The sequence below is a fragment of the Podarcis cretensis genome, assembly GCF_951804945.1.
Source record: "Podarcis cretensis genome assembly, chromosome: 14".
Lineage (NCBI taxonomy): Eukaryota > Metazoa > Chordata > Lepidosauria > Squamata > Lacertidae > Podarcis > Podarcis cretensis.
This window is the reverse complement of record NC_137183.1, coordinates 2,785,349-2,797,917: the sequence shown is the minus strand read 5'-3', so window position 1 is coordinate 2,797,917 and position 12,569 is coordinate 2,785,349. Positions and strand designations below refer to the sequence as shown.

At 44.0% G+C, this 12,569-nt stretch overlaps 1 protein-coding gene across 11 annotated transcripts in view; it reads right to left on the bottom strand.

The window, feature by feature from the left end:
- Nucleotides 1-12,569, bottom strand: part of TJP1 (tight junction protein 1) — a 344,676-nt gene that overhangs the window by 91,460 nt on the left and 240,647 nt on the right. Inside the window, exon 1 of one of the 11 annotated variants that reach the window (XM_079953114.1) lies at nucleotides 10,522-10,539. The exons of the other annotated variants lie outside the window; for them this stretch is intronic. Coding sequence (XP_079809240.1) covers nucleotides 10,522-10,524 — 3 coding nt within the window. The 5' untranslated portion in view covers nucleotides 10,525-10,539. Of the gene's footprint in view, nucleotides 1-10,521; nucleotides 10,540-12,569 lie in introns of those variants that run through there. 11 annotated transcript variants of the gene reach the window in all.

The window sequence follows — 12,569 nt, the reverse complement described above, 5'->3', positions numbered from 1 at the left end:
GGACCTTCACCACCTTCACTGGTTCTGATTTGAAAGAGAGGTAGAGCTGGGTATCATCCGCATACTGATGAACACCAGCCCAAACCCCCTGATGATCTCTCCCAGCGGCTGCATGTAGATGTTGAAAAGCACGGGGGAGAGGACAGAACCCTGAGGCACCCCACAAGTGAGAGCCCAGGGGTCTGAACACTCACTCATCCCCCACCACCACTTTCTGAACACAGCCCAGGAGGAAGGAGCGGAACCACTGTATGACAGTGCCCCCAGCTCCCAGCCCCTCTAGACGGTCCAGAAGGATGTTATGGTCGATGGTGTCAAAAGCCGCTGAGAGATCCAGCAGAACTAGGAAACAGCTCTCACCTTTGTCTCTAGCCCGCCGGAGATCATCAACCAGTGCGACCAAGGCAGTTTCAGTCCCATGAAGAGGCCTGAATCCTGACTGGAAGGGATCCAAATGGTCCGCTTCTTCCAGGCGTGGCTGGAGTTGTTCAGCAACCACTCGCTCAATCACCTTGCCCAAGAATGGAAGATTTGAGACTGGGCGATAGTTGGCCATATTGGCAGCATCTAAAGATGGTTTTTTAAGAAGCAGTTTGATAACCACCTCTTTCAGCGGGTCTGGGAAGGCTCCCTCACAGAGAGAAGCATATAATTCACATTGAAACAAAAGACCTGCATGCTCTTCTCATGAAAAAGGAATCACACTATGTGCAGAAATGCATCATGCAATTAGGTATTGCAAATGTCTACAGTACACAAGGGAATTAATACAGGAGATCTGTCTAGTTTTTATAGCACAGATTGAGTAAAACCTTGCCTTGAAAAGCATTCACTCATTCCAAAGAGGGGTTTATTTCAGTGTTTCCCAAAGTTTAAAATTATTCCACTGGAAATGGTGGAGGGGAAATCCTCATTAGCCACCTCCATCCCGCCAGGCGTTCACATCTGTTATGCAGTATCTTTTTACAACTGAAGATGAAATGGCTTGAACTTGGGACTGAATGCATGTGAAGTTGATGCTCCATTTTGTTTTTCAGTACAGTATGGGAACATAGGCACCTGTCACTCACATGACATCATGTGATGTCAGATGTGGACCTGGTAAAGATGCAAAGGAATTAAGAGGAGCCTCAGAGTGCCCTGCTGATTGTTCCTTTGTTACAACAGCATGCATTCGTTGCTGTTTAAATTTGCCACATAATGCAAACCACTCTCTGCTTCAGCAGACATCACAGGACAGCAAGTAACTGACTGATAGGTGGTCCCACACATCTATCCAATGTAGCCTGCAAAGAGTTGGCCAAAACTGGATCAAGCCCTCAGCCAAAACAGAGAATTTCAACACACACAGAGAGAGATCGGAAGGCTGCACTGGCCTGGGTGGTGTCAGGAGATGCTGCAGGGACCCATGTGCCTGGTGCAAGGTCGCACCAGCCTAGCAGAAGGCTGCGCCAGTCTGTGCAGCATTTGGAGCATGTGTGATGTCACATGTATACACCGGGCCCCTTCAATCTTGGGGGCAACCTGGCATCTGTGGCACCAAATGAAGTGAAATGCAAAATAACCGTCATGTGCATTTGAAGTGCCAGGTAGATCAGGTGCCAGACTGTAGATCAGGGGTCAGCAACCTAAGGCCTGTGGGCTGGATGTGGTCCAATTGCCTTCTAAATCTGACTCATGAACGGTCCCAGAATCAGCATGTTTTTACATGAGTAGAATGTGTGCTTTTATTTCAAATGAATCTCTGGGTTATTCGTGGGGCATAGGAATTCGCTCATTCCCCCCCCCCCCAATATAGTCTGGCCCACCACATGGTCTGAGGGACGGTGGACCAGCCCGCGGCTGAAAAAGGTTGCTGACCCCTGCTGTAGATGGCCATTCTTAATGTTAAAAAAAAAAAACTACATTGGACAAGAAGCCCAGATTTTACAATGTGGGCCAATTTAAATATTTTCCAAGTTGGTCTGCAAGATACTGAATGGGAGTCCGCAGTAAACTTTCAATTTTGAAACACAGAGTACAGTCGTACCTCAGAACTCGAACGGCTGCATTCTTGGAGCTTTCAGTTCCTGAACGCCAAAAGTGCATGCTCCGGTTTTTGAATGTTTTTCGGAACACGAATGTCCTACGCGGCTTCCACTGTGCTAAAACCTAGCTGTTGGCCAATCAGAAGCCATGCCTCGGAAGTCAAATGTTTTGGAAGTCGAACGGTCTTCCGGAAAGGACTACATTCAAGTTCCGAGGTACCACTGTATTTGTTTTGTTGACTGAAGGCCAAGAAATGTACACCTAATGCAGTCTGACTAATATCTGACTGGGATTTCACAGACATGGTAACAGATGCTTTGAGACAGTTATTACTCAAAATTGACCCAGAAAACAAAGTTACTTGCAGTAAGAAGAAGGAATCTTGGGTTTCTTGCCTCTAGTAAGTCTGTAATGTGACGATCCCATTATACATCTTTTTAAAATGATTGTGCATTTATAGCAAAGCCAGTGACAAAATATTTTCTCCAAAGACGCATCCACCAAAGACATTTAGTGTTACAGAGATACATTTTACTTGCGTGCAAGAGGCAGATGAATTGATAGAGCTCACCACTGAAAAAACAGTTGTGTGAAAGGCACAACCAACTAGATGCAGTTACTTATATTTAGCCCCAAATCTGTTTTAGTTTGCTACCATTTACCTCCACTGAATTGCAACTTATCCACTTTTGTCTCATGTTTTCTGAGAGAAGCATATAGCTCCAGCAAGGGAGTCAGCAGTAATTTGTGCTTCACAAAATACTGCGTAAAAGCTACAGAATAGGGGTATGAAAGAGAGCTAGAGAGAGAAAGAGAAGGAAAATAATTGTGGGTTTTTTGTGGGTGGGTGGGTGAGAGAGAGAGAGAGAGAGAAGAAAATGAGTCACAAAATTAGTTTATTGAAAGTCACTTTTTAACTTCCACATACTGTAAAACTTTGCAGAGATTAGAAGTTCTTCCACCACTGGGTAGTTTGTCAAAACCCATCTTGCTTCAAAATCCTTGTTTTTCAAACCGTGTGTCTGTATCACCTACTGCATTGGTCTTCAGCTGGTGGGCCATGGCCGGAGGCAGGAGCAGGAGCACCATGCAAATACATGGCTAAATGTTAAGAAATAAGTCCACAAATGTATGTTGGGTTAAAAGTGGGTCCTGGGTCTGAAAAGCTTGGTGACACCTGACCTATAGGGCAGTTGCCCAACGTACAAGTCCTAGGTTCTTGAATCATAAATTCCTGTGGTTTACCTAATGTGACTTGCAAATAAATCTCTAGCTTTGTCTTACAAGCTTTTTATGAAATCTGAACAAAATTAAAAACATGAATGTCATATAGCGGGGGGAAGGGGGTTGTTTCCCAAATTGCTTCAGATAAGCCCCATCTTTCTATGCAAAGCAAAAACTGTAATCCAGTTATAAAACCCTGACCAGAGTGTCCTCACAAGAAACAGAGAAAGCTCCTTACACCAGATGGGACCACTGGGTCCACTTAGCTCACTGCAGCCTATACCAGAAGTGGAGACCTTTTACTGGATGGCGGGCTGGCCTCTTATCTCCCCAACCCTGGGGGGCAAAATATGACATGTGAGCAGGGCCATCCACATGTCAGTCATCTGATGTCATAGTGATGCCAGGTGATACCAAGTTTAGGAGTCTAAGCTGTCGGGACTTTGAAGTGTAGCACTGGATTGTTTGCAAAAGGGCTTTCAAGCAGCCTCACATTGCACTCTAGGCTGCATATGCATGTTCTCAGCAAGGGAAAAGGTGTAAGTAGCAAGACTGAGCAGGACTGAACCACTCACCAGAATTTTTCTCTACAACCATTAAACAGGAATGGCAGAACAGTTCCAAACCAAACGTGCTTTCTTTATTTCTTGATTCAGAAAATGCAACTGTATTTGTTTTTGTCAAATGCATTAATACAAATTAAAAAATGTCCTCTTACTGGTGCAGCAATAAAACTGCTAGCACATTTGCAAAAGCTATGCAGGGTGTGGTATGGTTTCAAATTGGATGGAGGACCGTGTGTTGAGATTCCAGCATTGCAGGTGGTTGGGCTAGATTATCCTCAGGGTCCCTTCCAATTCTATGAAATATATATATACGAATTAGTTCCACCTGTGACTTGAAGCCTTGCATTACTGATATGTCACTGCGTTTTTTAAAACGGCTATGTTGACAGAAATTTTATGTGCTATTTTCAAATTCTTTGTTATTATCACAAGCCACTGGGGGCTGAAATTTGTTACTGGAAAAGTAGAATACAAATATCAAACCAACCAGCTCCACCTTTACACCCATGTGTAGGTAATTTAGAAATCTAATAGAATATAATTCAGTATCATGGTCAGTACATGCCCAGAACATGTTTGTTCCTGGATGCAGCATCCTGGGATGAGGACTCCACCACCAGACCCAGTACATGCAAGTTTAAAGAAGAGTAAAAGCACTGCATATGAAACAATACAACATGGGTTCACACATAATGCCAAGCTACTGTTTGGTGCTGCACAAGTCAACCTTCAGTCCATACTTTGCCTCCATCTCCTAAACCAGGTAGGGGGAACCTATGGCCCTTTGAGTGCTATTGGACTCTATCTTCCATCAATCCCAGCCAATATGGCCAATGGTCAGGTGTGCTAAGTATTAGGAATCCAGAAATATTGCAAGGGTCGTAAGTTCCCTACATATTCCAAAATTTCCTTCCTAGCTTCCTGTTCAGTGGAGACCATAGTTTGTCACTGCAGCAGATTTCTGCAATCATATTTATGATTTGTGCTTGTCTTGATATTCAGAATTGGATACTATGGTCTGACATCAACTTGGAAACTTGGTTTCAAAGTCCACCTTGGGACACAGAGGCTTTGGTACTGTTACAACGAAAGCCTCAATAGTCATTTCACAACCTTCTGTACACAATATTACTGAAACAAATGATTTTTTTCTTTAAGTACAATTCTAAATAACTTGTGTAATAACAGAAGCCAAAACTATAATCCGTACTCTCATATATGATAATTAGGATAATCAACCAACTAAAGCTTTGTATTACTCAATTCTCAATCCTTTCAGAGAGTTTTAGGCACGACAAATTCCTGGTGGATTGTAATTTCACAATAAAATGGGATTCTCTCTTTGGAAAAACTCCAGGGCTTTTCCCCCTTAACTGCTTAATTAATTAGCTAGCAGGCTGGAATGGGTTCATTTTAACTTTCTGAAGCCATCTTAATCAAGTTAAGTAAGTAAAAACTGTAATTCATCATGTTAGCATTAAAGTACTAAAGACTGTAGCCAAGAGCTTCCAAGTTACCACTGATTCTGCCTAATCAGCCTCTTCTCCTTTTCTCTGGTGGGCTGGGGACAAAAATATGCCATTTTTGCAAAAGCTACATTAAGCAACATCTGTGTGCCAAACACCTCCATTTTAACAATGCTGAATCCTTTCCAATACCCATCTACTAAACATGGAGAAACTGGGTGTTTCCCAGATTCTCATGAAACGGTCTCCTCTCTGGTTTGACCCTGTGTCTCAGTGTGCACAGCACTCATACTCTCTCACCGCCCCCCAAAAACCACCTGTTCTAATGTACAGGCCCTTCCAGCTGTCATCATGATGGGCATTTTGTCCTAACATTACATCAGAAAAATGCATACAGTAGTGTGGATGAGGGCAGTAAATATGACACACATGGGCTGTATCCTATGATAGTCAAACTCACAGATAGACCCACTGAAATTAAAGTACATGACCAACTCATATCCATTCAATTCAGAGGGTCTCCTCTGAGCAGAATTTAGCTAGATATCACCCCAATACCATAAACATGTTGCCCTAGCTCTTGTCCAGACCACGAAAACAGAGGCTTTTATCTGACAGTAAGGGAAATACTGTTATTGGGGGGGAAGAAGAGATACAGGCTTGGCAACAGATAACGAATCACAGATGCCACTATGCTCAGGCTACATGACAGGAAAGGTGAGGGTAGCTGGGCTAGAAACAGTGGCCTAAGTTTAAGGACAAGGAGATTGGAAGGGCACAGAAGCAACCAAGTTGTCCCAACAGGTGGTCAGACTCACCTGCCAAGCTTTAGGCTCATGAGATTCTTGAGTCCTGCAAGACTGTTGAGCATGCAGATGCTCTCAGCACTGGGGAAGCTGCATCTATTCCCAGTGATGGAAGCATGGCTGACTCCTCAGTAACCATCCCCAAATTTCATTCCTGCGCTCTTCTCCCAGGGAGGGAAGTCAGGAAATAGGAAGATATGGGCAGCTATTTCCTAGAAGAGGAAGGTACATACCTCCTCCAAATTCTGCTCCCCACCCTGTTTTTTTAGTCACACTAATGTAGGAGTGGGGAACCTCAGGTCCAAGGGTCAAATGTGGCTCTCCACATCTCTCTACCTGGCTCCCATGTCTCCTCCCCAATCCCCCCCCCCCAGGCCCTTCTCCATGGCACCCTCAAGTGCTTTTCCCTAGCTGGAATGTGCCTTTGAATTGCAGAAATGCCTCTTGCTTGCCAGGATGGATATATCCATCTGTGTTCATGCCTGTGTCTGCACACAAACGGAATATAGTTGACACATCTGCTGCTCCACCCCACTCTTGCCTCTGGCTGCACCCTCCACTGGCATGTGGCTCTCTGGATGAAAAAGCATCTCCCACCCCAATGGTAATGAACTTTTTATGTAGTTAAGGAAAACAAGATGACCGTCAGCAAGAAGGAAGTAGAGGAATGCTGCTTGTACATTCTAAGTATCCAAAAGGCAATTTCTGTTGAGCCCAGAGCTCATGAAGAGACAATAAATTCTGACAGCTTCACCGAGGTGCTTATAAGGGAGAAGAGAGGAGCATCAAGCACTCCATTGATCCTGTAAGTGATAACTCTTGTTCATTAATACGGATCTTGGTTTTTTGTTTAGCTTTCTCTTGGATGTACATCTTTGAGAAGAGAAAAGTGAGCTTGGAGGGTGGGGGTAATAATCATTTCCAAGCTCTTGTTTATAAACAAAACACTTCTACAGAAAAAGATGGACGTACAGGTGAAACTCAAAAAATTAGAATATCATGGAAAAGTTCATTTATTTCAGTGAAACTAATATATGAGATAAAAGGTGAAACTAATATATGAGATAAAAGGTGAAACTAATATATGAGATAGACCTCATGACGTGCAAAGCGAGATATGTCAAGCCTTTATTTGTTATAATTGTGATGATCATGGCGTACAGCTGATGAAAACCCCAAATTAACAATCTCAGAAAATTAGAATATTAAATGAAATCAGCAAAACAAGAATTGCAAATAGGGCGATATTGGACCTCTGAGAAGTAGAAGCATGCATATGTACTCAGTACTTGGTTTGGGCCCCTTTTGCATCAATTACTGCCTCAATGCGGCGTGGCATGGATGTTATCAGCCTGTGGCACTGCTGAGGTGTTATGGAAGACCAGGATGCTTCAATAGCAGCCTTCAGCTCTTCTGAATTGCTCGGCCTCATGTCTCTCACCTTTCTCTTGGCAATGCCCCATAGATTCTCCATAGGGTTCAGGTCAGGCGAGTTTTCTGGCCAATCAAGCACAATAATCCCATGGGCATTGAACCAGGTTTTGGTACTTTTGGCAGTGTGGGCAGGTGCCAAGTCCTGCTGGAAAATGAAGTTAGCATCCCCATAAAGCTCGTCTGTGGAAGAAAGCATGAAGTGCTCCAAATTCTCCTGGTAGACGGCTGCGTTGACCCTGGATGAAGCACAGTGGACCAACACCAACTGATGACATGGCTCCCCAAATCAACACAGACTGTGGAAACTTCACACTGGACTTCAAGCATCTGGCATTGTGTGCCTCCCCATTCTTCCTCCAGACTCTGGGTCCTTGGTTTCCAAATGAGATGCAAAAGTTGATCTCATCAGAAAAGAGGACTCGGGATCACTTAGCAACAGACCAGTTCCTTTTTTCTTTAGCCCAGGTAAGACGCTTCTTTCTTGTTCAGAAGCGGCTTGACAAGAGGAATGCGACATTTGAAGCCCATCTCCAGGATCCGTCTGTGTGTGGTAGCTCTTGATGCCCTAACTCCAGCCCACTCCTTGTGAAAGTCCCCAACATGTTTGAAAGGCCTTTTCCTGACAATCCTCTCCAGGCTGTGGTCATCCCTGCTGCTTGTGCACCTTTTTCTTCCACACTTTCCCCTTCCGCATAACTTTCCATTAATGTGCTTCGATACAGCACTTTGGGAACATCCAACTTCTTCTGCAATTACCTTTTGAAGCTTTCTCTCCTTATGGAGGGTCTCAATGATGGCTTTCGGCACAACTGTCAGGTCAGCAGCCTTCCCCATGATTGTGCTTCTTACTGAACCAGAGAGACCATTTAAAGGCTCAGGAACCCATTGAGGGTGTTATGGATTGAATAGCTACTGCACCTTTTCACAATATTCTAATTTTCTGAGATTGTTAATTTGGGGTTTTCATCAGCTGTACGCCATAATCATCACAATTATAACAAATAAAGGCTTGACAGATCTCACTTTGCATGTCATGAGTCTATCTCATATATTAGTTTCACCTTTTAAGTTGAATTACTGAAATAAATGAACTTTTCCACGATATTCTAATTTTTTGAGTTTCACTTGTATGTTTTTAGTTCAGTGGAAAAGAAGTCCAAAGAGGCATTTAAGAGCAATTAGGATCCAGCCAAAACTGTTCGCTGGAATAAATGTTCTCAAAGCAGGTACTGGGTATCAACCTCTCTGCGAATCCAAGAACTGCACAACTCTTTGGGCCAGTATTGCGGATATATGGGGCAACAAAGGATGATATGAGTATTGTGGCTATCCTCCCACTTTTAACTACTGACTTGAACTTGGGAAAGGGTAGAGAAAAAATTACTATAGATTTGCAACTCATCCGAAGCTTAGAAAGAGTGTTATCTAATAGCATTAATGGGGATCCCATAAAATTCTGTGATGTAACTGCTCTAGAGCCTCTACCTCTGCAACCAGCAGAACATAGCAGCTATTTTCACTCAACTTGCCTTGCAAGTTCCTCCTTGCTCTAAATTTTAATCCTCTAAACCCTGGACTCAGAAAAAGCAATTTGTGTTCAATGCTACAGTACCCGTTTTTAACTTTAGTATACTACAATCATTTTTTAAAAATAGCCCCAAAGAATATATCCCTACAGAAGGTGGTATTTTCACAACTAAATTGATCCTTCAAGGCTATGGTGATTATACCGCGAGACAAATTCACACTCTTGCGCACAGTAAGAATCTTAATATATTTCACGTTGCTATACACAAATTATTTGCTCTCCTTGTTGCCATGGAAGCATCAGCAGCTGTCATTAATCCCTTCTTCCAAAATTAACTAAAGAATCTGCCCCCCCGCCCGCCAATTTGAGAAGCAGATTCCTCAGTGGACAATCTGGATGTGTGTTTTAGCTGCATTCTCTCAGCCTTTTTATTGCACCTGCTGCAGCAAGTAGCTCTGGCCCCACATTCCTTCCCTCAGAAGATTAAATCTGCATGGCAGCACATTGCCATTACATGGGGCTGAGCCAAGCAGCAAAACCCATTTTAAATACATCAGCCTCTTAGCCCAGGAAGCTCACTACTAGCTGCAGACACAAACACAGGAGCACATTATGGGGGGCAGCAAGGAACCCCAGTGTTTCCTCTGGTGCTGGCTCTGTTTCTTCCACCAAGGATGGTAAATACAACCAAGCACACCACATTTAATAAAACAATTAGAAAGACCTAATATTTGAAAAAATAAAGCTCAAGCCAACCACATTTCACCAGACTACTCCCAGGGAAGAAGCTTATACAAGCATGTAGAGATCCAGTGCAGACCAAACTCTGGCTCCATGAAAAGCATTGCTAACAAATCTGGTGTCAACCAATCTGAGAACACACACTCCTTCTCTTTTCCCTACATGCATCTCCAGCACAAACTGCCCCTTCACTTCCCTTGCTCATCTTAAACAATGTTTACTGTGCAATCTGTAATAAGCCTGCTCAGAAGTAATTCATAAGCACACAAGAGCAGTTCTGTTGGATCAGGCCAAGGGCACCCCAAGTCCAACATCCAGAGACACTCCTTCAGGTATACTGGGCCAAGGCCGTTTAGGGCTTTAAAGGTCAGCACCAACATTTTGAATTGTGCTCAGAAATGTACTGGGAGGCAGCAAATATCCTTTAGACTCCCTCACAGAGGAAGCATTCACTACCCTGTGGAACCCATTGCCCAGCCTGGCTCAGCTCACGTTTATGAGCTAGAATGGGCAAGGAGCCAGGTGGTTGGTTTCACTTCTCCCAGCAGCCTGTCCAGATCCTCAGAGGTAACAGATTGGAATGGATCCCATATAACTTGACTAGAAAGAACTCTAGTGCTTTCCCGCCCCGACTGCTACCACAGTGGAGTCTACCTCTTTCCAAATCTGAGCAACTTTATCTGCAAAAAAGTTTGCAAAATCATTGCAGGAGATCTTGGGGTCTTCACCATGTCCCAGTGGTGAAGGTGGTTCTGTTAAAGAGTTTCCTGGTGCTGTTTTCTGCAGATGTAACCTTCGCCATCACTATCACCACTTAGTAGGCTCAATGCTGACCTGTGTTTGGTCTGATTCAGAATGCGTTTTCCGCCACCAGCACTCTAGCCGTCTCAGCGACTGTTTCATCGCCCTCAGCTCCAGGGAAAACCATGGGGCTGTCCGGATTCCAAGGAACCAGAGGGCGCTTCGGAGCCAGACAGTCAACAGCCCTGGTTAACTCTGCATTCCAGAAGGCCAACAGGGAATCAACTGAGAGGCCATCAACATGGGATAAACCATTCCCTACCATTCTCTAGAGACCATTTGGATCCAATAAGTGGCAGGGGTGGACCATCCAACTCAGTCCCACCTTCCTGCGGAGGAAAAGGGTTGAGGAGAAGTCTAGTTGCACCAGAAAGTTAACCACTCATGGCACTTCTTTTATTTCACTGGAACTTAGTGGAACCCACGTCCATAGAGGTGAACACCAAGTCAAAGGCATGTCCACGGCTATAGGTCAGGCCAAACTTATTCAGGCTATTTTTTCCATGAAGTCCCAAACGGCCCCTTGTAAGGTTGTGTTGGTATGGACAACCAGACTAGGTGTCTCCAGGAGAACATCCGCCACAACCTGAAACAGTTCGGGCAGGAAATTCTTGGTGCAGTGGGGAGGTTGGTACACCCATAGGATTCCTGTACTGTTCCTATTGCCCAACCTCCAGAACACGCACTCAGAAAACTGGGTCTCCCCAATAGGACCTGTATATAACAGAAACCTGGCAGACAAGCAGCAGCAATGACAGGCCCATCTGCCATGTCCAACCAAGACTCTGTTACACATACCAGGTCAATTCCTCCATCCACAATCAAGTCATGGATGGTAGTGGTCTAGTGAATCATTGACCTGGCATTGCGCAGCAGCACCTTAAGGTCATATGGGTCACCTTTGTTGATACCAATATCATTCTGGTTAGGAGCAGAACCGGAGGCAGGGATAGTCTTCAAGCAATGACTAAACCTGCCTACTTGGTAATGACACAGTCTGGTCGTTGTGTAACTCCTCCTCCTACCCGTGACCACTGATATCAGGTGTCCCAGTGCATCCCCCCTAGTGGAACCTGCCCTAGCCGTTCTGTTGGCTGAGGCCCACTCTCAGGCAGCCCTGCCCTCCCCTCCCCCTTAGAACAGAATAACTATTATAAAAAGTAAGCTAAAAATACAAACTCACAGCAAACTAAAGAGCGGAGGGCTGCATATCCATAACCATATCCATACAAAAGCCTGCTCAATGGGTGGCTCAGCAAGCTGGGTGAAGCGTGCCCTAACCACCAAATTTTTCCCTCTTGCCATGGGTCCTAATCCTAAAGTATGGTGTGAATCCAGTTAAGACTTCTTTCTTCCTGAGTGCACATGCAAGAAACTCTTTCAGCAGGTATAGCCACTTTTTGGTATGCAGGGAGGCCATTCAGAGTTTTGCTTCTTAGAAGGTTCAACTCAGGCACGTTTTGAGTTCTTGCAAGTGAAGGCAATTAATTTTGCCCACAGGGATCAAAGGATAACATAAAAATACCTATGAATAAGAATTGTAGGCTCTAATCATAGTCAATTTGTTATTCCAAAGCAAACAAGTCATATTATTCTCTTCTCATATTTGATCGTGCAAAATATCCCATCCCATGTTACCTCTTTTCCAAGGAATTCAGCCTCATTGACCGTTCACAGCCATCAGATGAATGGAAGATTGTAGTTTATACCTTCTAAAATAAACAAGAATCATTTCCCCCTCACATCAAAAAGAGGAAGCACCCTTACTATTTTTTCAAAGCCTTCTTCAGGAAAAAAAATACAGAGCGTGGGAATATTTCACCAAAGCTACATTCTAAGTTGACATCTTTTATTTTCATACGAGCGTAAGAAGTGTCTGTTGAATCAGGCAAATGCCATCCAGTCAAGTATTCTGTTCTCATAACAGCCAATGAGATGCCTATGGAAATGCAGCAAATAGGATCTGAATGCAACA